We start from the raw sequence: 26078 nt of genomic DNA on the forward strand, positions 1-26078 counted from the left end.
TCAATGTGTAATCACTATGAAAGATGAATAAGATATTTTATAGTATTTTTTTTTTTTTGCAAATCCTGTATGTATTTTATGCTCAGAGCGTGTCTCCATGGAGCCAGTGCTCAGTAGCCACCTCTGCTGGAGGCCTTGTGGAACCATATACTTGACAGTGACCTTCAGGGTCCTGGGAAGTTGATAGGGCCACTGCAGGCAGGTTCAGTGCCCACACAGCCCACTCTGCATCATTATATAGCATTCCTGAAGCTGGCTGGGTCACTCAGCTGACGCTCTTGTCCTCTGACTTCCAGGCCAGGTGAACCGGCTGCCTTTCTTCATTAACCACTTCTTCGACACATACCTGCTGATCAGCGAGGACACACCTGTGGGTGAGTTGGTGCTGGGGCTGATGGGGGTGCCGGGTGGCATAGGGTGATCTCCTCTCCCATAAGGGAAGGGGATCTTAAGAGATTGAGCATCATCTACCTGATACTGGAACCACTTTCCTTATGTCATCCAAGCCCTTGCTTGGATACTTCCAGGAACAGGACACGCACCACCTCATGTAGGGTGCATTCCAAGAGGGGAGTTCTAAACAGCAAAGGGACATCCCATTGTGCCCCTCAGGCTCCACTTCTGGCACTAGTTTTCTCCTACAGAATAGCTCATGCCTCTTCTGCTCCAAGTCCTTACGGATACTTGAAGATAGCAGCCATTGTAGCGTTTGTTGTGTGGCCCATTGTACTTTTCTGGGATGATTAAGTTTTCTGCATTGAGTTTGCCCTATTTCATACAGGAGGTGATGTGGGCATCCTGGGACACCCTCCCCTCTTATTCCAGCCTCCTCGTCACAGGTCTGTTCTTGTGACTGGTCCCCCGGCCTGGCTTCAACACCCACTCACAGCCCCACGGCCCAGCTCAGCTCTAGGGACCCAGAAGCTTCTCAGGAAATGAGGTTGGATTACAACTGTGTGATGGGCAGGGGCCATGACCACGAGCACAAGGGAAACAACATCACCTGAAAGGTCGCACCACCCCACCCACATCTTCTCTCTGTCCTCTTAGGACACCTGAACCTGGGGCATTTTACCCGCCCTCCCCACCTGGGCTGCCTGCTATGTGATGTGAGGGCAAAGGTCTTGTGCTGGAGGCTGTGTAGTATGTCAGGGGTCAGTGTGGAACACCTTTTTGGCACATCCCTCATACTTGAAAATGAGTCAGGGTGGCTTGGAGAGAGGAGGGTGCTTAGTTACTTAACCAAGTGGTCATTTCAAGCATTTTTTCCTGTAAACTTGATGTGCACATGTAGTGAGTGAGCAGACATGCATCTTCAAGGCTCTGCTGAAGTGGGGGCTTCAGGCAGCCTGAGTCCCCCTTGCTTCTAGAGGTTTGTGAACAGCCTCTCTCACTTTCGTAGTTGGAGTGCCAGGCACAGCAGGTGTGCATCTGACTTTGGTGGGATTATCCCATGGCCCATGGGGGGACCATGGGAGGCCTCTTAAGAAAGCCGCTCCTCCTTTGGTGAATGAGCAGCATCGTGAGGCTGGGTTTGGGGCTGAGGCTGCAGGATCTGTGTGTCTGGGTATCTGAGAAGGGGGTGCCTGCCCCTTTGGAATGCTGTTCCAAAGGTCTAGCTCACCCGTCTGCGGGTGGAGAGTGGACCTGCAGGTCTTTTGGGGGCCCTGCTGAGCTGATTGCTGCCCTCTGGGTTGGGCCAGGGATGTTTGTGGACCCTGGATTTGTAACTCGCTGCCCTCTTTCAGTGGATTTTATCCATTTGGCTCCTCCCTCATGTAGTCCTGGCATGGAGCTAACATGGGCCGGCAAATAAATGAACTGCTGGTCACACGGTTCACATTGGGGTTCTACATTTTTTAGTTCCTTCATGAATTTATCAAATACACGTGGACTGGGCCTCCGAGCCAGGCCTCAGTGCTGTGACCACAGGGGCATTAGACAGATGGATGGGTCAGATGTGTGATTAAGTCCTCCTATGAGATGGAAGGAGGTGGGGTCATCTCCTGAGGACAGGGAGGGGGAGGAGGGGGAAAAGAGGTTTGGGGAAATGGTCACTGAACAGGATCCTGAAGGAGTCCTTTCCCTTGGTTTCACACTGTTTGTATGCCTGGTGTTCGCTTTCATCTGCCCTGTGGGAGAGTCCTTTGTGATAGAGGGCATGTGCTGGGAGCAGGTGGACAGTTGAGGCAGAGCTGTGGCCAGCCACCAGCTGAGCCTGGTGCTGACTAGGATAGGTGAAGGCCCCTCTCAAGTGAGTGGGGCCAGCTGTGTCCTCATCTGTGACCTCACGTGGGTGCTCAGAGGCCTGTGGTACAGGGAAGGCAATGGTGGATGGTGTGGGCATGGCATGGCCAGTGCATATCGTGACGAGTCCTGGGCTGGATGCCCACAGGGAGCCCCTTAGGAGGCCCTGCTCCCCTTACCGTTGACTCTGGCTCTTGCTTCTCTTTTGCAAACGCCAGCATTGATTGGCCTCCCCTGCAGAAGCAGCTCCCAGGACCAGAGCTGCACTTGGCTGTCACAGCGGGGGTGTCTGTCTAGTGCTGTGGGATTGATCCCTGACTCCAGGGGGGCCGCAGGATGGAGGGAGGCCTCAGTGCTGGCAGACAGCTCTGCTCAGCTACCTGGGCAGGGGTGGGTACTGAGTGGGCCCAGCACCCTCCCAGCCTTTTCCCTTCTGTTAGCATCAGGATGGGGGCAGCACGGCTCTAGCCTGAAAGTCAGGAATCCAATTTCTATTCCCCGCTTTGTGACCTTGGGCACAGTGTTACAGGCCTCTGGGTCTCGATTTCCTATCTCCTCAATGAGAAGGCATTGGAAAGGTGACTTCAGGGGGCTTTGGCTTGGGCAGTGTGGCTGACCCTGGGTGTTTCCAGGTCTCAGTTGAGGCAGGCCTGGAGGCCCTACCTGCATGGTCCTGGGCCAGTCAGAGGGTGGGTCTGGGCTCATGTAGACATGGCAGACTCTGTGGGTGCCAGCCTATGAGCAGCAGTCGGCAGGTTTAGGGCGAGGGTTGAAACAGCTTGTCCAGCTGGTCCTTTGCCTGCTGTGTGGAGGGGTTGGGTGGCCTAGAAACTAGACTTTAAGGCTTGGTTCCCACTACTTATTTGCTGAATCTCCATGTTCTAGTCTGCAAAATGGGGATGAGCCAATCCCCTCATTGGACTGGTGGGGAGTTTACACTGGCTCCAGAGCCTCCACGCCTGGAATGTTCTGTGGTTAACCCAGAGGACCTCTGAGTGGCCCAGGGATGGCTATCAGCACAGGCTTGCAGGATACAGCCAATGGTTAAGAGGCAAATCCCAAGCCAAGTTGAGTGTCAGCCCAGGCTAGGGACTGACTGGGTTCCGGTTCCACTGCTGGTTATCCAGCTTTGGCTCAGGGTCTTATAAGGAGGGTGGTTCCTGCACTTTGGGAGAGTGCCAGGGATAAAAGGCCCTTCCTCATATTAACACAAAATTCCTGCGCACTGGTCTAATTCTGTCTGCTGGGGCCTTGCAGAATAAAATGATAATGTAATATACGTGATATAGTATATGTAATATATCATTATAGCAGTCACATTTATTGAATGTTCAAGGCAGTGGTCCTAAGGGTTTTTGATGTATTAATTCATTTTTTAAATTCCCTTTAAGAATTGAAAGTAGACTTTGGCTACAGGCTCTATCAGTGTGTGAACACACTCTTCAGGGTTAGAGATTGGAGTGTTACCCACCCCATTTTTTATGCTCTGGCCTCAATTCCTGGTGGTGCTGTAACTGGGGAGTGGAATGGGAGGGCAGAGCTCGGCCATCTGAAGTCCCTCACAGAAGCTGCGTGTTTCATTGCTATCTGTGTGCCATCTTCAGGCTCCAATTTTCCCCGGGTCTGGGTGATGTTCCTTTTGAAGAGCATCTCCTAGCCAGAGAAGACAGCAGCCAAATGAAGTCATTAAGTAGCTCTGCTTTCTCCAGTCTTGCTGACATTACCCCTCTTCCCCAGACAGGGCCCTCATCCCCACGTGTCTTGCTCCAGACATGAGCATCAGTCTTGGGCAGTGGAGTCTAGGTCGGGTGGAACAGGGCAAGGGCAGATTAGTGACTCAGTCCCTGGTCAGACTGGTGGGTGTCCCCTTCACCTTGGCCTGGCTGTGAGTGGCCACAGGGTACCTGTTATGTGAGGGACAGGGCTACAGGGTGCTGTCTCCAGCTTGTCTCCTGAGTTGACTCCAGATACCCCACCAGTATGGCTCTTGTCAAGATCACAGCCTGAATATTGCTAAATCCATGGTTAATTCTCCATCCTGGTGGCCTCCCAGAAGTTGATCTTTGTCCCTCTGGGCAGTCCCCACCTTGTTTCCCCTACTGTTTCCTCCACATCTTTTCTACCTTGAGTCCTGACTCAGCTCCCTTCCCCACTCCAATCCCATTAGACCCTGGGAGGCTCACCATCTCCCTCATCTTTCTCTCTCCTCCAACATCCAGTCAATCAGGAAATCATCTTGGCTCTATCTTCAAAATAGTTCTAGAACCTTCTCACTTCTTGCCCCTTCCACTCATCACTATGGTCCCCACTCTGATACTCTAACAGCTTCCCCAGGGACCAGTAGTCTTGCTGCTTTAAGTCTTTCTCCTCCTGGCAGTAGAGGCCCAGCCCCGCTTAAGGCAGACCCTGTTCACCAGGTCCACTCAAGCCCCTCCCATCCCTTGGGATAAATAAAAGCCAGTGCTCTTACATGGCGTGTAAGCTGCCATCTAGCCTTGCCCCTCTCAGATCTTGCCTCCTTCCGTCTGTGCCCCTTGCTTGGTCCACTCCAGCCCCACTGGTCTTTAAGCACGAAAGGCAAGCTCCTCCCTCCTGGCCTTGGTGGGCACTGTCTCCGCTTCCTGGAGCAGTCAAGCTAGGTCAGATGCAGCCACCTTCAGGGGACTCCCTGGTTCCCCCACTCCAGGCTCTTTCTCTGTCTACTTGCCCTCTCTCAGTGCCAGGCACGGTTGTTAATTGCTCATCTATCTTCCCTCTTGGACTGTGACTATTTCCAAGTAGACGGGGGCCCCTCTGTGTCTCCAGGGCCCAGTCCTGTGCCTGGCTTGTGCCTGGAACTCAGGGTGCTTTAGGGACTCCCTGGAGCTTGTGGGCATGGTGGGTGGACTCTTCCAAGGCACAGGCTTTGGCTGGTTCTATACCACCCGCCATCTCTCCTGGAGCTTTGGCCCGGTGTTCTCTGCACCATGATGTGTTAGGAGGGAGGTGTTGGTGACCATGGGGATGGCTGCTGGGGGAGTAGGTCCAAGAGAGCATTCCCCCAGATAGCACAGATGCTGTACGTGCCTGCTCGTGTGAACAGCGAGGCCCAAGCCATGCAAGGGTCATATGTTTATCATGCCAGCTGCCCGTTGGAGCTGCTTGTGGCATATTTGCTGGGGATCCTCAGGACACTGAGTGCTAGCTGGCTCTGGGGTTCTGGGGAGGGACACAGAGCAGCAGCAGCAGGAAGCCTGACTTGGAGACACTGAGCTGACCCAGGTCTGGTCTGGTGGCAGATAGAGAGTGTGGAGTCATCTACCTTGGCCACTACCCACAGACAGGCTCTGGAGGGAGCGATGGCCCTGATCCCAGTTCTAAACACCCATCCCTAGCCTCCCAAGTACCTACAGGAAGGGGCCAACTTGTCTGTCACAGGCTGCCACCCCCTACTCCTCAAAGACATCTGCTCTCCAGCCACACCACTCACCTTTCCAGGTGCAACTTGCAAGTCACCTGCCCCACCTATCAGTTTTGTCACTGAGTCTGTGAAAACACTTGTCCTGTTCTGCTGTGGTTATTTGTGTGTAAGTTCCTACTGGACTGTTATTTTTTAATTTATATTCATATTTTTAAATATGAATCTTATTAATATCGACATTATGATTAACGATCATTTTAATATTTGTGTAGAAGATTATGGAGTGGTGATATTAACAGTGTTTTATTGACTGCTGGCCTCCTGCAGGGTCCCTGTTGAGCACTTCAGATGCGTGGTCCCTGTGGCTGCTAAGTGCCTCTCTAAGACAGGCAGGTTATCTCCCGGCCACAGCTGGGCGAGCCGAGCCCTTCTCCTCCGTGCCAGGCGCAGGGCCGGCCCAAAGCGTCCCTGCAGGTGCTTGTGAATGGCTAAATGGATGAATGAGTGGATGAGTGGATGCTGAGTGTCTTGCTGATCCCCTTCCCTTGGCAGCTTGTCCCTCTGTTTGTCTCCGAGGTTGACACACATGGGGCTGACTTCCCCAGGCAGAACCCCCAGCACCCCCAAAGCGTCTTGAGCCACAATTAAAGTAATAATCCCCATGCTAATCACCTACATGAGTAAATTAGTCTTGTCAGGAACCATTAAGGTGGGCGCTCGGGATTCATTAGGCTGGATCTGGCCCAGGCAGTGCCTGGCACGGCTGCCAGTCAGCGCTGATTAATTTCTCTGCAAACTCTATCAATGCCCAGCTGTTTCGTCTGGACCCGGGGAGAGCAATTTTCAGGTGGGCTGACCCCAAGTCAGCGGTCTTGGCAGATGGAGGAGCCGTGTGCCTGTGAGCTCCCAGTAACTCTGAGGAGTTGGGGGAGATGAGGGAGGGTGCCTTGGGGAGGCAGGGATGGTGGCTTACTGGGATTTGGGGGCAGCTGAGAAGGGGACAGGGACAGAGGAGCCCAGGAGGGCTTCTGGTTCTAGCCTGATCTCTAGTGATCTAGAGGACCATCCCCCTCTCTGGGCCTTTTTCCCCTAGACATTTTTTTTTATGACAATGGGGTTTGAACTCAGAGCCTTGTGCTTGCTAGGCAAGCAGTCTTCCACTGGAACCTCACCCCCACCCCTTTTTTTTGCTTTAGGTTATTTTAGGATAGAGTCTTGAATTTTTACCCTGGGCCAGCCTCAGGACCACCATCCTCCCACTTATGCTTCCCATGTAGCTGTGTTCCACTATGTCCAGCTTGTTGGTTGAGAGGGGGGACCCAGGCTGTCCTTAATCTGAGATCCTCCCAAGTTGCTGAGATTATAGGCATGAGCCACAGCACTTGGCCCCCAGTGGTTCTTTAAGGGGAGAAATACTATCTCTCAGGAGAGAATAGAGAACCACAGAGAGAGAATTATTTTTCTCTTCCCCAGACAGTTTCTTGGGACTGGCACAAGTGAGAGGGGGGTCATGGTACCTCAGGGCAGTGCTGTGCAGCTGTGGCCAGGCTGCAGGAGCCAGAACTACAGGTGAGGATTGAGGAGTCTTGTGGCTGCTGTCTGCATGGCTTGGGCCTTTCTACCAACCCTCTGCAGGTGGCCCCATGGGTGGCTACGGTACAGAAACCAGGGTGTGCTGGACTGGGACCACTGCCAAGGAGAAGAAGCCATCCTTGGCCGGCATGGGTGTCTGAGGAGAAGTCTGTGGGGTTCCTTGCTTTCACACTTACCCACTCAAGGGGACCTCAGAGGGCCCACAATGGCCCCCCAGAACAATTGTATAACCACCATTTTAGCCAAACAGACCACTTTCCTGATGGAGAAAGCTGGGCGGGGGAGGGTCGGGGAGGCTACACTCCAGGGAAAGTCTCCTAAAACAGGAGTGGGAACCAGATGCAGCACTTGTAGAGAGACAGAGGGTCACTTTACACTATCCAAGTGCCATTCTGGGACAGATAAGCTGTGCTCTCATCACAGTTACAATAAACACACAGCTTTCAAAATAAAGAGTTCCCCGCCCCCAAGGTCATGTAGAATATGGTAGGGAGCACTGGTCTAGACCAGTGGGGGTGGTGCTTATATTCTTTTCACTTTTTATTTTGAAATAATTTTAGACGTGCAGAAAAGTTGCCAAAATAGTACAAAGAGTTCTCCTCACCCAGCTTCGCTTAATGTTAACATCTTGCCCAACCAGAGCTATGGAGAACAGGGAAATTACACTGACTCAATGCTGTGAATGACAGAGCTTATTCAAATTTCAGCAGCTTTTTCTCCTACTTGAAAGTGCTTTCCCTCATTTTCTGCAGGCAAGATTTTTTTTTTTTTAATTTCTGTTTTAGCTATGGAACTGTTTGGGCAAATGTAATCTTACCCAAAAGTCTCAGATATTTCTATCTATAGAGACACACGGGTACTTACATTCATTCAGTCAGTAATTCATTCAACAAATGTTTTATGGTTGTATTCTATGTGCTAGGCTGTGTTCCAGGTACTGAAGATGTTAATGAAACAGACACAAATCCCTGCCCTAAAGGACTGACCTAGTGAGGGAAGGAGACAGAGGAACTCAGAAAAAAAAAAAAAAAGCCACAGTAGTGAATGCTGAGGAAGGAATACTCATCTTCGGTAGAAGTTTAATACTGGGGGTGGATGGTGGGGGCATGTTTACCCCCACCTGAAGGATCCTTAGAGGACCCATAATGAACTCCCTGAAGCCTCATGTAGGACATTTTGATGACCACTGTTTTGGTGAAATGGTTCCATTTTACAGAGGGAGAAACTGAGGCCTGAGAGGGAGGAGTTGCCCAAGGTCCCCAGCAAGTCACTGTTAGGTCCAGACTGCTGCCTGCCATAACTCCACACACCAGTGCAGAGAGAGAGCTGTGAGGAGCCACCATGCAGTCATGGCCTGGGGAGGAGGGCTGGCATCCTGGGCCAGAGGGACTGCCAGGGCCTCCTGGCTGTCACTGTCTGGGAGCCAGAGCTTAAGGAGGGGAAGACAGGGCAGCCGAGAGGCTCTGGGCCTGTCGGCGAGGGTGGGGGCAGAGTTTGGGAGGAAGGATAGGACCTGGCATCTATCCAGATGATTACATCCCAGACCCAAGGCTCCAGGTCCTGGGCTCGTGGTGCCCTTTCCAAGGTCTCACTCTTCCCTCCTGTGGGGTGGTACATGACTTGCAGAACCTCGGGGATCCTGAGCACCGCTGTGGCCTTGCCATCTCTGCCTTTCTCCAGAGCAGCTTAGGTCTTCCACCGGGGTGACGGGGCAGACCCCCAGGGGGTCCTGGGGACTGCAGCCACTCCCAGTCTGGGTACACCTGCATCCTGTCACTCCCTCAGCTGCGAGCTGCCCACCGCACAGATGTGGGCACGAGGTGGGGCAGGTGTTTCAGATGCAGCCTTAATAACACTAATGATAATGATGTACCACCTGTCGTGTGGGCGTGGCGTGAATGGCAGGCTCTGCACACCTGTGCCAGGCTGTGTTGAGGGTGGGCTGGGGACATACGCATTGCAGATAACTGGGGCAATGGCAGCCAGCTTTTATTCCACATTAGTCAGTGTCTAAATGCACATTGCTTTATTGGCTTCCTGTAGCAAAGCACAAAAGTTGGTCTTATAACCTCCATTTTGCAGATGAGGAGGCAGAGGCTCAGAGAGGGTAAGATATGTAGAGAAGGTCACACAGCTTGCATAGGACAGAAATTGGATTTGAATCCAGTGCTGCCTGACCTCCAAGCCTGTGCACTTAACCACACCTCTGGGATTCTGTATGTGTGTCTTTGCTTTTAAGGAGTTCCAGGCTGTGAGTGGGGGTGGGTGAAGGGGACCAGTGGTAAGTGACCAGCCCACCCTAGTGGGGAGGCATGAGCTAGAGTGCCAGTAATGCACTCCTCAGAGGAGGGATTCATTCTCGGCCACCTTAGAGATGGCACTGGAGCGCTTGGGGGCCGACCGCAGAAACCACGGGGAAGCATTTCAGAAGAAGTTATCAGAACAGGCTGACCACCAGTGGGGCAAGCAATTTGGGCTTGTCTTGATGTCAGGATTTGGCTGCTGTGGTGAAAAATAAAAATAACACTGGTGACTCTTTAGAGCTCTAGTCTTACTAGCTAGGATGTCTGTAGGACCCTTCTTCGTCCTGACAGGAACCGTGGGAGCCCATCATGAGCTCCCTGTGACAGGTGCAGAGGCCAGCAAACTGCCAAAAGCCCACAGCTAATAACAGGACAGTCGAGATTTGATTTCATATGGTGGGGTTTGCCACCCCCTCTGTAGCCTGGCAGGATTGGTGGGGTCAATCCCTAGTCCCTCACCAGGAAAAAGGCTCAGTGGCCAAGAGTCACTCCAGAGAGGTGCTGGGTTGGGGTCACACTCCAGGCAGGGAGAGACTTTTGGCCAGCCCAGCTCAGTCTGGGAGAGTAGATGAGGACTGTTCTGCCCCATGCAGTACGTGGGCTGAGCGTCCTTGGGATGCTTACTTCCCAGCCGCTCTAAAGATGCACACATTCTGATTGGCATACCCTGCGGGGTCTGCAGTACCGCTTAAGATGACTTTGGGGAAGGCAGATCGAAGTGTGAGGTTTATCAGGTACCTGTGCCAGGGTCTACAGCCTTTTCCAATGATGGGGTGCTGGGTGGGGCTTATGCAGGCACCCGCTTTGGAGGCAGGGCACTAGCAGACAAGTTTGGACAGCTATGCTGAGCTTGCAGCCGTCTGGGAACACTTGGACTCCCCTGGAGCCAGCGGAGGTGTAATTTATAAGAGCTGAAACTCTCCAGCTGGCTGGGGGACCATGGCAGGCAGAGCCAACTTTGAACTTGTCATCACTCCTTGTCCTGTGCAGCTTAGCCTGGAGTAGGAGATCAAGTCATTCTGTCAGTACTTCCTGAAGGCCCCTCCCCTGTGAGCCTCTCCCTCATCTGGGCTGGATGCACCCAGCCCTTGCAGGGGAGGCAAACGCCTGAATTCTAATCTCAGTTCTGTTTGTTAGTTGTGTGACCACAGGTAAGGTCCTCAGCTTTTCAGAGCCTCATTTTCTTCTGGAAGTGGGGATGGCCATACTTACCCAAACAAGTTCATAGGGAGCTTATGAAAGAACTTTGGAAATGAAATTGCTATAGAGATGATGGACATTGGTTTTGTTGAACCATTTGTCTTCAAGTGCCTCCTCTTACAGGCAGCCCTCCCTGGCATCTTTAGCAAATATGGATTGTGTCACTGGGTACTTCACCTCTCTGCTTCAGTTTACTCAGTTGGAAAATGGGGACAATGACCACATGGTGTCTCCTCCTAGGATTGTGGCAATGATTAGATAAAGTAATGAAAGTGAGGCCTTCTGAAGTGTGCTTGGCACTGTAAAAGAGAGGCGTTAACTATTCTTATTACGATTTTTGTTGTTACTGTTGGCTAGTACTTTTCCCAACTGAGAAGCAGCTTGAGGATAGGAATGGTGGCCTCTGTGGCCAAAGACTCTGGGCTGACACATGAATATTTGGTGTGGCTTTATGCATTACTCTTCCAAGTGACATTTTCAGTCTTCGTGGAAGAGGTCCAGAGACCCCCTGGTTCCACCTTCCAGCCACTCCAGGAATCCCCTGGCCAAGCCACCTGCCACCAGGGGGCTACATGGCGGTGGGCATATTGGTGGCAGTGAGCACCACCTGCCTGCTGATGGGCTGGCCACCTCCCAGGGCTCTTACCATCTGGCCAAGCCTTCCCCATGGAGTGCACCTGTTCCTCTTCACACAACGGCCACCTGGGGCCTGCACAGAGTCCTGCCCTGGAGCCCACTCTTCTGATGCTGGCTGTGCCCAGCCCTGGTGGCCAGCCCTCATCCTTAGGACAGACATTGCTCACTTTCTCCCTCCTGGCAGCCTTTCTGGGTCCAGGTGCTGCTTAGTCAGTCCTCACAAGACCCTATGAAGGAGGAAGTTATGATACCCACTTTACAGATGAGGAAATTGAGCCCAAGAGAGCTCACAGTCATTAAGTGGCCAAGCTAGAGTCAGACCGCTCTCTCCCCCTCCCTAACCAGCTCTCCACCCTCTTTGGTGCAGGTCAGACAGGACAAAGAGGACTTTCCAGCTCCTCTCCCCCAGAACGGGGTCCTCACCTCCCAGCTCTGGTCTCTTAGAGCCCCAATCTTGGTTCCCTCTGCCCTGGCTCTTTGTAAGTGGAGAAGGCCTGTCTGGAGTCACAGTGCTGCTCAGGAGCCTCTTTCCCAGCTCTTGGGCAGTGGGACTGTGTGCAGCAGTGCCCGAGCTCCCAGGATTGATTGAGGCTTTGAAAGGGATAACTCAGGATGAATATGCTGGTGTCGGCTGTGGTGAGATGGAGGATTACTGAGTGTTGGATCTGCCCCACTGCACTGGCTGTTTTATGAGCTCTCCAGAGAAAACCTGTGTTGTGGATAGCTCAGGCCTGACGGGCAGCAGGTACCTGTCTCTCACAGTCCCTAGAAAGCAGAGCAGACAGGGCCCAGGCACCCTGCTCATCCCATCTGGGCCATCCCATCTTGTAGTGAGATTATTGTCCCCCCTGCCCTGCTCCTTCCAGTTCCATTTCTCCTGGGGTATCCCTGTGGCCTCTGGCCCCAGGCTGTCGTGGACAGCCCAGATACAGTGGGGGTGGGTGAGCCATAGCCTGTAGACACCTCTCTGACTTCTGACACCTCTTACCCCAGGGGCAGCCCAGCCTCATTGCAAAGGACACCACCTTTGCAGGTTGGTATATTTCCTGGGAGATCAGAGCGGGTCCAACAGGCCCTGGCTCAGTGCACGATTGGGAAGGGGAGGGGACACACAATGGCATGATGTCAGGGGAGCAAAGCCCTTCAACGCAACCCTGGCCACCTATTTTTCCTGATCCATCATGGCTTCTGCCATCCCTGCAGCCCTACTGCATTCTGGGGAGCTGTCAGGAGTGTAGACAGGGAAAGGACAAAATCGTGACCTCTCTAACCCTTGCTTTTCTTTGTGCCCTGGCCCCATCACAGGACAGATGTGATGCAGCCCCTGGGGCTGAAAGCCACTTGTAGAACTTGTTTCCCATGCAACTGGTCCCCACCATCAGTGGAGGGAGAGGCAGGGACTTATTCACAGTTGGAGAGCTCACTCCCTCTCAGTGCCAGGTCTGATCCCTGGGTGAGAGCTCCTTTCCTGCAGTGTGCCCCACAGTAAGTGGCTTTAACTCTCAGTTTCCCCATCATGTTCACTGGAGACAAGGGGCCTTTCCCGTTGTGGCATTCCCTGCCCCTAGCAGGTCTCTCCCTCCGGCAGGCTTGAGAATTCCCCCAGGGGGCTTGCTGTAGCAGATAGCAGGCCCCACCCCTCCCAGTTTCTGATTCCCGTAGGTGTGGGTGGGCCTGGGAATTTGCCTTTCCAACAAGTTCTTAGGTAGCACTGTCACTGCCCATGCTTCCCTGGTGGGGACAAACCCTCCGCTCTCCAGTCTGGGCAAGTCTTAGCCCCGGCAGTGTCTTCCCTTGGGGGTTTGAGTTGGGCTTCCTGAGACCTGCCTGGCCTGGGACATTGTACGCTCTGTCCTCAGCTGGGGCTCATCCTGGGTAACAGATGTGGGAGTTAAGAGGATTAAGAGGAGCCCAGTGAGCCCCACCTGGAGTGTTTACAGAGTGGCCACAAGCAGGACATAATCACTCCTGACGGTCTTCATTAAAAGCTCTGGAGCAATTTACAGTCAATTAAGGAGGAAGGAGCTGCTTCCCTCTCCTGCTGAAACCATGGTCGGGGGGAAGCCGGGTGTCTCAGAGGAGTGTGACTTTTGAAGCTGGGAACCCCTGCCAAACTATTGGTCACTAGCTCCTGGCTGAGCACTCAACATGGTACCTATGACCCCATGCCATGGGGGAAAGTGCTCTGAGTCTGCCTGTGCCCCTGCCTGAGTAGAGAACTCTCGGGACAGTCGCTTCGTCCCCAGAGTCTGGGTCTAGTGTACTTTGTAGAGTTGTTTGATTGTATAGTGAAATAATGAATGGGTGTGCTCAGTGGCTGGGCTGGGAGTTCTTGTTCCACCTGGAGACCCCACCTACCTCTGCCCATGCAGGTGAACTGTACAAGCCAAAGGTGAACCTCGCTCAGCACCTCCCTTACTGTGGGCGCAGGACACAGAAGGCTCTGTGGGGGGTGCCTCTGGGAGGAGAGAGGATATCTGAGGTCAGGGATCCTGGGGTCCTAAGTGAACAGTTTCCTTTTTTGCCTAAAATGCAGTTTCGGAAAATGCTTACCAGCCTCATTTTCGCCATCTAACATGAAAATTGAGTCACTGGATGCTGTGTGTGTGTGTGTGTGTGTGTGTGTGATACACTTGGATTACCTACCTACTTGACCAGCTAGAAACGCATCAGTGACAAAAGCTTACACTACCTTTTATTTTTAAATTTTATTTATTTATTTGCTTTTTGAGACAGGGTCTTGCTCTGTAGCTCAGGGTAGTCTCAACCTCGAGATCCTCCTAGCTCTGCCTCCGCCTCCCAAGTGGTGGGATTGCAGGTATGAGTCACTATGCTCAGCTTCTGGCACTGCCTTTTAGCCTCCCACATATAAATATCTGAGTTTATTTGATAAGTGGTGATAAAGAGGCGTGTTCTGAAATTAGATCAGGGGTCATATTAAGAAGACAGGCTACCTGGAAGCCCCAAGGGGGCTTGTCCCTGCTCCAATCTGGTGACCTCCTTTGGGGTAATGACAATATGGACTATGACACATGTCCAGCACAGAGCCTGGCACACCACCAAGGGTGGTAAATCCCAGCCCCCCTCACTGCCTGGCAAGTGTCACCTTTTCCTTTCCTGAAATCCAGTGATACTCTGCTCAGTTCTCTGCTCACTAAAGGAATCCTGGGGAGTGAGGACAGGGTGCCCACCACTCCTCACCATGGGCAGACTTCTCAGTTTACCTGCTGGGTGCACAGAGTCCAAAGGGGAGAGTGGCAGGAAGGCTAATGGCAGGGTGTAGGGGAGAGAGTAGTGTTCTCTTGGCTGGCTCCTATAGTTAGCATAACTCCCCCATAAATTAGCACGTTGACTCTTGTTACCAACATCAGGAGGTATGACGTCTCTGGAATGTCTGAGAGCCAGGACCTCAAGAGCAAAGCATCTTCATGTTAGAACTGCCTGGCTTTACCTAAAGTGTGCCTGCGAGCTACCCATTCTCTCCCTCCTGCCATCAGGGCAGTGTCCTGCCTGCCACAGATCAAACCCAAGCCTTCTGGGGTCTCTTACATTGGCCACCTCTTTTTGAAGACGATATAGATCTTGTCCACCCTTTATCCTATCTTTGGAGCCATCATTGGAATGTTTTCATTAAGCATTTCTGATAACTCCAAATCTGAAGTGTTCCAAATTTTTGGGTTTCTGGCGAGGGGTGCTCATTGCCATTTTATAGATGGGAAAACTAATTTAAGCAGAATTAAAATGATTTGTCCAAGGTCATATTATACCTGGTGAATGGAGGTGGTGCTGGGATTTGAACTTGGGCTGTCTGGCACTATCACCCACCCAATTGCTACAAAATGCATTCTGGTGCATTCTACTAGCAGTAATGATAGTAATAACAGCTTCTGATTGCTGAGCACCTCCGAGGGGCTTTGTACACATTCTTGCATCAAATATTTACCATAACCCACAAATACTTAGGGATATGTATGTCTGTATGTGGCAGATGGGAAACTGAAGCTCAGAGGAACAATGAACTTGTTGTGGCTGTAGAATTATTAACAGCAGAGCCAAGACTGAAATCAGGACATCCTGTCTGTGTATCCCTGTCTGCAGGGACCCAGGAGATGTCCCGGTGGTCACCCCCTACTAGTTCTGCTACATCTCCTGCTGGCCCTGATGAAGAGGGGTCCTCTGAGACCCATCAGTTATCTGTGATGAGGACTTGTCACATCTAAAAGCCATTCTGCTCAGCCACCCCTATGTCCCTTTACCATTCTGAGTGGTGCCATGTGCTTGGGGGTGGCAGGGCAGAGAGGGTTGGTAGCACAGGTCAACAGGCCCCCTTGAGGGTCAGTGATTGACTGCTGGTCCAGGTCATGTGTTCTCAAGTGCTCCTCACTGGTGACAGCTAAGTCTCCTTACCAGTTAGAGTGAAAACGAATGACAGGAAAGCAAGTTGCATAAAGTCCCCTTAACCCTGACACTCCTGAATTCAAACCCCTTCCTGCCTGTCCTTTATGCTGTCATTATGGAGAGCCAGGTAGGGCTAAGCCTTTGTGTGTATCTCACTCAGTCTTCAAAATGAGCAGGCAGGAGGGTACAGGGTCTCTGCCTCCATTTTGTTCACTGTGAGGGACTTCTGCATGGGGCATGAACAGCAGGGCCTGTGTGATACAGCCAGCCACTTTCTGCCACCGTAAGAAATGCTAGTGGCTTTCTGCTACTCTACAATGTCCTTATAAAGAGGAAAGGGTTATTTTGGCTCACCATCTTGCAAGGTTCCAGTCCGTGGTCAGTTGGCGATGTTGCTTTTGGACCTGTGGTGAGGCAGCCCAGCATGGTGGGTGGAGCAAAGCTGTCCACCTCATGGCCTGAAAGTGACAGAGGAAAAAAAGAAGGGCCAGGGTCTCTCAGTCCCCTCAAGGACATGCCCCCAGTGACCTAAAAACCTTCTACTAGGCCCTACCTCTTCAAGTTCCCACAATCTTTCAATAGCCCTGAGCACATGTGCCTCTGGGGAATATTCCAGATGCAACTACCTATGTGTGGCTATTTAAAAGCAAACTAATTAGCATCAATTAAAAATAGAAAATTCACTTTCTGGTTTCCATGGGCCACATTTCAAGTACTCAGCCCACCCCTCCCCCAAACTTTGTGTTCCAGGGGCAGGGGGGTGACTGTATTGGACAGTGCATAGAGAATGTCCCCATTAGAGTGGCAAATTCTGGGGGGAACTGGGCAAAGAGTATCTGCTTTTCACATGAGAAGCTGAGACTCCACAGCCTGCCAGACTCACCCAGCCAGGGTCAGGCAGCTCCTGAGGGAACCCCCAGGCCTTGACCATTGTTTTCCAGGCTTGTCTGTTATTCCCTTGTCTTGAGGACAATGAATAATTCTCTCCAAGTAGCCATTGAAGTGCTTGTGGCAAGAACAGGCAGTGTGACCTACACAAGACCAGGAGGCCACCATGGCCTGGGTGATGGAAACTGAGGGCCCAGAACCATCAAGCGACACCCAACTTCTGACCCCCAACCAGGCAGCTCAGAGCGGGCGATGTGCCCACCCTCATCCCAAGGCAGCCCTGCTGGTTATGAATTTTTACAGCTGTTTACCTGACGCTGTTCCATCCAGGAATGAAATAACTCTCCCCACGGCCACTATGAATTCTCCTCTGCCCTGGGAAAAGCAGCCCCCGTGATTGGAATGTTGTCTGCAGTCCTGTCAGGTAGCCACCGCTGAGTGACAGGTAAGAGAAAGCAAGCGGCTGAAAACCATTACCCTCTTACTTCAGTGCAGTTGGAAAAATAGTCATAAATTAGTGCCGGGTGCTGAATGAGGGGAGAGGAAAAAAACACAAAAAAGAAAGCCTCCTCCCTAGAAAGTCATAATTTTCCTCCAGAGGGTGGAGAGACAGGCTGCGCAGGAGGTGCTCAGGGCCTGCCTCGCTGGTCAGCTTGGCAGCCACGCTCCAGAGACAGAGGTGAAGCCAGCAGGAAGAGCCAGGAAGGACCAATGGTGCCTCCCTTTGCCAGGGCTGCCTCCTGCAGGGACCACACTTTGTGTGTGTGCACATGTGAGTCCCTGTGTGCATGCATTTGTGTGTCCACGTGTATGTTCATATGTGTCCTGTGTGGGTGTGCACGTGTGAGTGTGTGCTCTGAAGTGTCTCTGGGGTGAAACCTAGCTTATGAACACAGTTCTGTCCCTTCGCGCACGGTGTGGACTTGAGATCCTGTGACTTCACCTTTTCTTGGTAGTACTGGGGTTTGAACTCAGGGCCTCACACTTGCTAGGCAAGTGCTCTACCACTCCGCCAGCATGTGGCTTCACGTTTAGCTAATGCTTTGCTCCTTCCCTACACTGGTAGTGACCCACATGGTGCATCTCAGCCCACCAAGGCCGCCCGGGGGCCGTGTGTGTATGTGTGTGTACATGCATGCACACACCTGTGCATACACATACCCACGGTGCTACAGACTTGGAAGCTGCTATTTATGATAAGACTGGCATCTGGGGAGAACCAGATATCAGTCCCAGGATCCTTCAGGGACACGAGGCATCATTTGGGGTTATCATTGCTTCAAAGCCATTGGCTCAGGTTTCTTTCTGGAGGATGGGAGGAGGGGTGCAAAGCAGGCTCAGAGAGCTGCTTCAGAGATTCCAGTGTGAAGAGTAAAGGGTAGGCTGGCCCCAGACTTCTGAGAGCACCGAGTTAAGTATACAAACATAGACATGCAAGTTTGAACAAGGGCAGTCTATAGGTGAATGACGTGGTTCTTGAGCATGGGTCAGAATGCTCTGGAAGGCTGGCTAAAGCCCATCACTGGGCCCCACCCCAAGAGACTCTGCTTTAGCAGGTGTGCAACGGGGCCTGGGATTCTGTCCAAGTGTGTCATTCCTAAGCTGCCCTTTGTGGTAGAGTGTGTGTGTGTGTGTGTGTGTGTGTGTGTGTGTGTGTGTGTGTGTGTGGTGGGGAGACTGTCATTTCTTCCCTCTCACAGAGGAGTGGAGAGGAAACAAACTGTGATGGGCCAGTCCTACTCCCAGCCTCAGCGACATGCTCTCGCTGCCCTCTCTCCCTCTCACCCAGCCCCCTGTTTTCCACCATCCCCAGTTCCACTGCCTCTTCAGTGAAGCCCCCAGTCCTGCCCGCTCCTGAAGATACAGCACACTCTGAATGAGCCCTCCTTGAACATCCTCATTGCAGCTACCATGTACTCTGTGAGCATGAGCTCACAGAGCTCCTGTGTCAGATTCTCTTGGTTACTGAACTCTGGGGCTATTTAAATCTTTTATGCAGGCCATGGTGCCCCATGGATGGAAAAGTCCTTTTAATATTAACTATAAACTTACAGGACCCTTAAAGCCAAGCACAGAACCCTGCTCATGGCATCTGTTGGATGAAATATGCAGGAAGAAGGGGCTCTGCACTGAGCGGGGTATACTCTGTCCTGTCAAGGGCAAGAGCCCTTGTTCTAGGCCTGAGCACCCACTCTAGCAACCATGGCCCCCCTTTGCCCGGTGCCAGAAAAAGAATTGCCTATAGACCTTGGGGGCTGAGCAGACAAGTCTTAAGGAAGGTGAACATAACAGTCATTGCCCCTCTCTTGAGGACAGTCCCTTCTGGGGAGCTGGAAGGGCAGCACAGGACTACTGACTGTACCCAAGGTATTACATGTAAAACAAGGTGACATAGACATAGTTCAAGAGCCAAACTTGAGACTCCTGTGGCACCCACTCAGAGAACCAAGGCATTTTTGCAGGAGGAAAGTCTAGGGATGGTTTCACATGTGCACATGTGTGGTGCAGGTGTGTGCACACCAAGCATCCACATGTATGTGTACATTTGTGCATATAATGTACACAACTCTCTCTGTCTTTCTCTCTCTCTTTTTCTGTGGATCAGAAGTCTCAGTCTCCTACAAGAGGAATCTGGAAGCTGGTACTTGCCTTACTCCCTGGGGGGAACAGAGGGGACTTTGGCAGGGGTAGATCTCATAGGAGGGTGAGCAGTGAGGAAAGAGTGCTGAGTTAAAGGGTCAAGGTCCCGAGATTCCTTCTCACCATGTCTGATGGTCCTGCACAGGGGAGTTTGGTGACCTGCACCTTGGTCATCTGTTCCCAGGGAAACTGAGAATCCTAGGGGATCCATGTGGACCTGAGTGAACCCCTCAGCATTTGATGGGTCTTTTGCTCTGTTCCACAGACCCTGGGGATTTTTAGCAAACCCGATTGCTTGGTCTGCCAGGGACTCCCATTAGAGTGGGATCACACTGCTCAGCTAACCTGATCACCCAGGCTGGATGCAGGCTGAAAGGTGGGGGCAAGCCAAGGTGGGGGGGGGTGGGAGGGAGGCATGCCTGTGGGGAGAGCAGACAAACCACAGCACTGCAGTTAGACCAGCTCCAAATCCCTGTGCAGTGTGTCAGCATGAGGCCCTGGGAATGTGCTGGAATCTGGACCCTCATTCTATCCCAGGTGGCCTGTGCCAAAGATTAAAAGAGTGCATGTGCACAGGTACTCAGACTCACACCATCCAGGCCAGCTTTCCTGTAGGGAAGAGGTCTAAACTGAGTCTTTACCAATGCTGGGCAGAACTTGCGAGGCAGAAATGAAGAGAATAGGCAAAAGCACAGGGCAGGGGCTTCTGGAGACTGCTGTTTCTACCCTGCCACTTTTGGACCAGTCCCATCTGGGCTATCACTGAGCCATCAGGCAGCACTGGCTACTCATCCTGTGAGCTCTTGAACTATGTCTGTGTCACCTTGTTTTACATGTAACACCTTGGGTACAGTCAGTAGTCCTGTGCTGCCCTTCCAGCTCCCCAGAAGGGACTGTCCTCAAGAGGGGCAATGACTGTTATGTTCACCTTCCTTAAGACTTGTCTGCTCAGCCCCCAAGGTCTATAGGCAATTCTTTTTCTGGCACCGGGTAAAGGGGGGCCATGGTTGCTAGAGTGGGTGCTCAGGCCTAGAACAAGGGCTCTTGCCCTTGACAGGACAGAGTATACCCTGCTCAGTGCAGAGCCCTTTCTTCCTGCATATTTCATCCAACAGATGCCATGAGCAGGGTTCTGTGCTTGGCTTTAAGGGTCCTGTAAGTTTATAGTTAATATTAAAAGGACTTTTCCATCCATGGGGCACCATGGCCTGCATAAAAGATTTAAATAGCCCCAGAGTTCAGTAACCAAGAGAATCTGACACAGGAGCTCTGTGAGCTCATGCTCACAGAGGACATGGTAGCTGCAATGAGGATGTTCAAGGAGGGCTCATCCAGAGTGGTAGGACCATAAAGACAAGAACCACCACTGAGTGCCTCTGAAGGATGGTCAGGAATCCTCACAGCTCCCTCTGCTCAGGTGAGGAATGCAGAGCAGAGTGATCCACCCACGGGTACCCAGGTGGGAGGGGGAGGGTTGGATGGGCTTGGCACATTGTTAGCACTGAGGGTCACCATGATGAGAGAGCCAGGAGGCATGGAGGAGAAGCTCTCAGAAAGAAGGAGGCAAGTCAGCCTCTGCTCTTCCCCTCTATTCCTACCCTCATCAGTAGGTCAGAGCTCTCCCTTCTAGTTAGACTAAACCCGTACTACACCAGGATGGCCTGCAAAGCTTCTTGGCCCAGCTTCCACCCACCTCTGACTTAGTCCTCCCTCCCTCTGCCTGCTCCCTCTGTGATGTGAGCCCAGGACATTCCCACCTCAAAGCTTTTTCACTCACTGTTCTTTCTGCCTGGAACTCTGCCCTTGAGAATCTGACCTCATATCCCTTACATCCAGCTCCAGAAGGCATACACTTCTTTTCTATGCTGTGTCACTGGTGCCCAGCTGAGGGTTTGGCACTTAATAGGCCTTTTGGATGAATATTCATTGAATAAACAAATTAATGTCAGAATGGAGAGAGATTTAGCTTGGAGGAGACAGAATTTGGGTAAGGGATATTCTATGCAGAGTCAGAAAATTGTCTTGTGTGCCTAGGAGAGGGTGGGCCAGCTGGTCCAGGTAGAGGGGAGAATTTGAAAGGGAATTGTAGCAGAAAAGAAAGGGTCCCAAAGTGGGAGCCCTGAAGCCACTTGAACTTGAGCCTAGTAATGGTGAGTCATAGCAGGTACATAAGCATGGTAATTGAGGAAGTGTCCTTGAAGCATTTTTCTTGTGGTGTCACTCTGCAGCTCACAAACCTTCAGTGGCTCCTACTATCCACACATTAGTTCCAAGCTCCTTAGCCTGCCATACCAGGCCATTTGCGATTGGATTCATGATCTTTGGACATCTGCTTTGACAGCCTCGTGGCTACTTGGTTCCGAGAGATCTGTTGGGACCCCTACATTTTCTCAGGGCAGTCCTGCTGATTGTGGGTTGGGGTGGCCTTCGTGTGCCCAGATCAGCCTGGTTGCTGCCCATCTTGTTCCTGCCAGGGGCTCTCTCATGAACTCCTCCCTGATCTGTAGCTGGAAGTGTACTGTCATCCCTGGCTTTCGGGAACCCTCTATTTGTAGGGTTCCTACACCCTCCTTGGTTTATGGTGACACTCTCCTTTTTACCTGGAACCTTGGGTCTATAACATGCAAGCCCCCCAGGATACTCTCCTTCCTGCCACTTCCTGCCACTGCTGTCAGGGCCTGCTTCCTCCACATTGGAGTTCAGGGGTGGTCTTTCTCTGTGGGTCTGAGGGAGATCCAAAAGTCCTCTTGTCCCCTAAGAGACTCAAAGCTGGCTCTTGTTACACCCAACCTAACACAATCCCCCTGGACCCTGTCTCCATCAATAACTTCCAACTTTTCTTCCTTTCCATACAAGCTCCTTAAAAAAAACTTTTCTGTAGCTTTATTGAGGTATAATCATGGTGGGTGGCCTGAATTAAAGGGCGTAATACACAATCTTGATGCGAGCCTACATCATGAAACCACTGCCAGCCAAGAAAATGAATGTACCTGTCACCCCTCGCCCCATTCCTTTGCCCCTTCCTCCCTCCCCAGGTAACCCCTGATCTCTCTATCACTGGATCTGTGTGTGCTTCCCAAAGGTCATGTAGGTAGAGGAACATGGCATGCCTCTATTTGTCTACTTTCACTCTGCAGGACTATTTTGAAATCCATTCCTATTGTCGTATATATAAACAATTTGTTCCTTTTCACTTTGAGTTAGATTCCATTATAAAGATGTATCACCATTCGGTTCTTGTTCACCTGTTGATAGACATTTGGGTTTTTGATATTGTTGTTGTTGTTGTTTGTTTTTTCTTTCTTTCTTTTTTCTTTTTTTTTTTTTTTTGACACAGGGTCTCACTACATTGTAGTCCAGGCTGGTCTTGAACTCTTCATCCTCCTGCCTTGTCTCTCTGAGAGCTGGGATTCCAGGCCTGTGTGTACAACTGCCTGACAATACTTGGAATGTTTCCAGTTTGAGGCCATTCCTAAAGAGGCTGCCACCAACATCTGTGTGTTCTGTGTGCACACATGCTCTTGTTTCTCTTGGGAAAATCTCTAAGGCTGAGGCTGCAGAATCCTGTGTGATGTTTAACTTTTTAGGAAGCTGCTAGACTATTTTTCAAAGTGGTCGTACCACTTTACTCTCCCACTGGCAGTATGTAGAACCCTGCCTGCTCCACTCACCTGGGAGGCCTTTTAAAACTGCTATAAAATGTACATAAAATATACAGTCACAGTGTTGTGCAGTTATCACCACCACATTTCCAGAGCTTCCTTCATCCCCACCCTCCACATCCCTGGCAACCTTTATCATAGGAAGTATTTTTAATTTAATGGTTGTGCAGTGGTACCTGATGTGATTTTAATTTTCATTTTCCTAATCACTAATGTGATTGAGCATCTTTTAGCATACAGATTTATTTGCCATCCATATATCTACTTTGGTGAAGTGGCTATTCAAATCTTTGATTTTTTTTAAATGGACTCAGATATCTGAGTCCTTCAGCATATATTGGATTTGTAACTATCTCCCCCAGTTGTCTGTAGCTTGTTTTTTCATTCTCCTAGCAATGCCTGAAGAGCAGGAGTCTTGGTTTTAATCATCCTGTGGAGCTGGGCAGGGTGGCTCGTGCTTGTAATTCCAGCTATTCAAGATGCAAAAATCAATCAAGGGGATCACAGTTCCAGGCCAGCCTAGCCAAAAAATTATTGAGACCCACATCTCAGCAAACAAGCCAGGTGGTATTGTGTGTCTGTAATCCCAGCTACCAAGGAGGCATAGGTAGGAGGACTGAAGTACCAGGCCAACCCTGTGCAAAAATTTGAGACCCTATCCAGAAAACAACTAAAACAAAAAAGGGCTGGAGGCATGGGTCATGTGGTAGGTGCTTGCCTAGCAAGTGTAAGGCCTTGTGTTCCAACCCCAGTACCAAAAGAAAAGGACCACATGGCCCAGCTTCCTGATGGGCTGGTCTATACTTGTTTGTCCTTGACCATAGTCACTGGTTGACCTTCCTTACCACCATTTGCAGCCAGGATCCCGGCTCTATCATGCCATTGACAGTGTGCACCAGGGCCAGTGAGCAGCTGTCAGCATGCCAGTTCAGTGAGCCAGAGGCCACCAGGCCTAAGTCCCTCCCTTGCATTGCCCCTCAGACCCTCACAGCCTGGGGTGCAGCTCAGTAGCCCCTCAGCACCTCTCTCACTTTGGTGGCTGTCAGTCCTTCTTGACCTCCTCATCCTCAGCAGAGAAGTTTCCAGGAAATGGCTCCTGTCCCCTCCACATACTCTCCAAGGGGAGTCTCTCCTACATTGGTCCCCTGGCCACCCCCAAGCCAGTGACACCCAGATCACTGTCCAGTATCAGAGGTCACCTCCCTCCGACATGTCTCCATATGACCTCCTCTGGAACCTCCTCTTTTCACCTGCCTGAGCTCAGCTGCCTCCTTCCCACGGCAGGGGGGCCATGTGCATGAGATGCCTGCTGCCTCAGCTGCTGTCTTGCCTTCCTTCCCTCTTTCTTTTCCTTCGTCCTTCTCAAGCCGTCTCTTCAGGAAGCCATCTGGAAGTCCTTGCTCAGATCTGATCTCTGCCCTCATAGCCTGTGACACAGCCCAGCACCTCCTGTGTCAGAGAGGTGACTCATGCATTGTTCATTTCCCTCAATGGGCAGCACTTGCTTTGAAGGTTGAGGTGACTCTAATCCACGTCCTTATCCTCCACACCCTCAGATGGGCCAGGAAGGGATTCTGTACTCAATACAGGGTAGGTCATTAAATTTCAGGACTGGCCACTGGACCAGGCCTGAGCTTGTCCACCCTTGAGTTCATTCCTGGCCATCTCTACTCTGCTCTGACCTGCAGGCAGCTGACCCCTGGGACTCCTTTCCCAGATGCCTGGTCAGCTCCTTAGCCAGGAGCCTAGAGGCAGGAGGGAGTGAGAGGCCAGGTGTCTCTCTTGGCTCTCCTCTCTCTTTGAGTGGTGGCCTCAGTGCTCTGTCATCCTTGTTACTATATCACCTTGCTTCAGGTCCCTCCAGCATAGAGCTGGCTTCCTGTGACTGATGGTCTCTGGGCACCACACCACCCTCTGCTTGACCCCTCAGTCCCTACATTAAATTGGTTCTCAGTAAAGAGATGTTTTTCTGTCTTCCTGGCTGGATGCTCACTGACTCACACTGTCAGGCACTCAGGGCAGGGTTCCCTCTGTGTGCAGAGTGCTGGCCCACAGTTGTCTGTCCACAGCTGGGACTGTGCAGGTGAGAGGCAGATGCTCAGACCCAGTCCTCAGTTTGCACTGCCCTTACCTTTTGGCCTCAGAGGACCTCCACAGCCAAGCCAGGCCAAGTCCTTGAGCTGGAGACACTAGACCGAGGGAGTAGTCTGGAGGTGGCAGGCTGGGCAGGTGGGCAATGGGAGGACTCCCCGTGTTCTGTGCTTGGCTCCTTTATCTATTAAGCCTGCTGAGTGGTGAAAGCCAAGTGGCCCCAGGTGGTGGGATACTAGCTAGCATCTTTAATTGTGCTCAGAATGAGATTAACTTCTTATCTGACAATTTGACAGCTTTATTGTTATTAATGTCCGAATAATGCTTTGTTATTTTTATAAACTCAGTGGTGACAAACATTTTCCTCTTATTTGAATTAAAAATAGATGTATCTGTTACTTCCCCTCATTACCCTGAGCTGGGACTCAGAGACCCTGGCTGGGGAGCAGGGACTGAGTAAAGAGAAGCCACATCCATCTGTCACCTCCCAAGTGACCTACGGGGCTGGGCTCCAGACTGGTCACTTGGCAACCACACAGCTGAGGCCTGGGCAGGCGAGCTGTGGACTCCAGGCCTCCATCACCACCTGGGAAGATGACGGGCTCCTGGGTACCCCCAACTACAGAGGTTCTAGAGTAAAGACTAAAGACTTTGTCCAGGTGGTTGCTGGAATGAGGCCCTTCTCACTGACCTCAAATTGACTCTCAGGTTCTCCATAGCAGTGAGTGAGTGGAGAAGATAGAGAAGTGAATAAACAGGAGTGCTCTGGAGGAACTTGGGACCTCTGTTTAGTCACATGTCTGTTGGTACTTATTTGTTGAGACCCTGCTTTGTGCCAGATATGGAGTTAAATGCTGGGTGTACCATGGTGTACTTCCTCCAGGTCACCTTTTCTAGGGGGCAGCTAAGGATGGGGGCAGCACGATATTGAGGTCACAGAGCATGGCTCTGGCATCAGACTGCCTGGGTCCAAATCCAGTACCCAGCTGTCTCAGCACAAGTTACTCAACTTCTCTGAGC

The 26078-nt window shown here is 51.5% G+C and overlaps 1 protein-coding gene across 1 annotated transcript in view; it reads left to right on the forward strand.

Annotated features, from left to right (window-relative positions):
• The window catches only part of Cdh23 (cadherin related 23), a 382861-nt gene that overhangs the window by 50700 nt on the left and 306083 nt on the right, over positions 1-26078 (forward strand). The window contains exon 3 of the mRNA XM_074079082.1: positions 297-374. Coding sequence (XP_073935183.1) covers positions 297-374 — 78 coding nt within the window. The remainder of the gene's footprint in view (positions 1-296; positions 375-26078) is intronic.

The sequence above is a fragment of the Castor canadensis genome, chromosome 7, assembly GCF_047511655.1.
Source record: "Castor canadensis chromosome 7, mCasCan1.hap1v2, whole genome shotgun sequence".
NCBI classification, from domain to species: domain Eukaryota; kingdom Metazoa; phylum Chordata; class Mammalia; order Rodentia; family Castoridae; genus Castor; species Castor canadensis.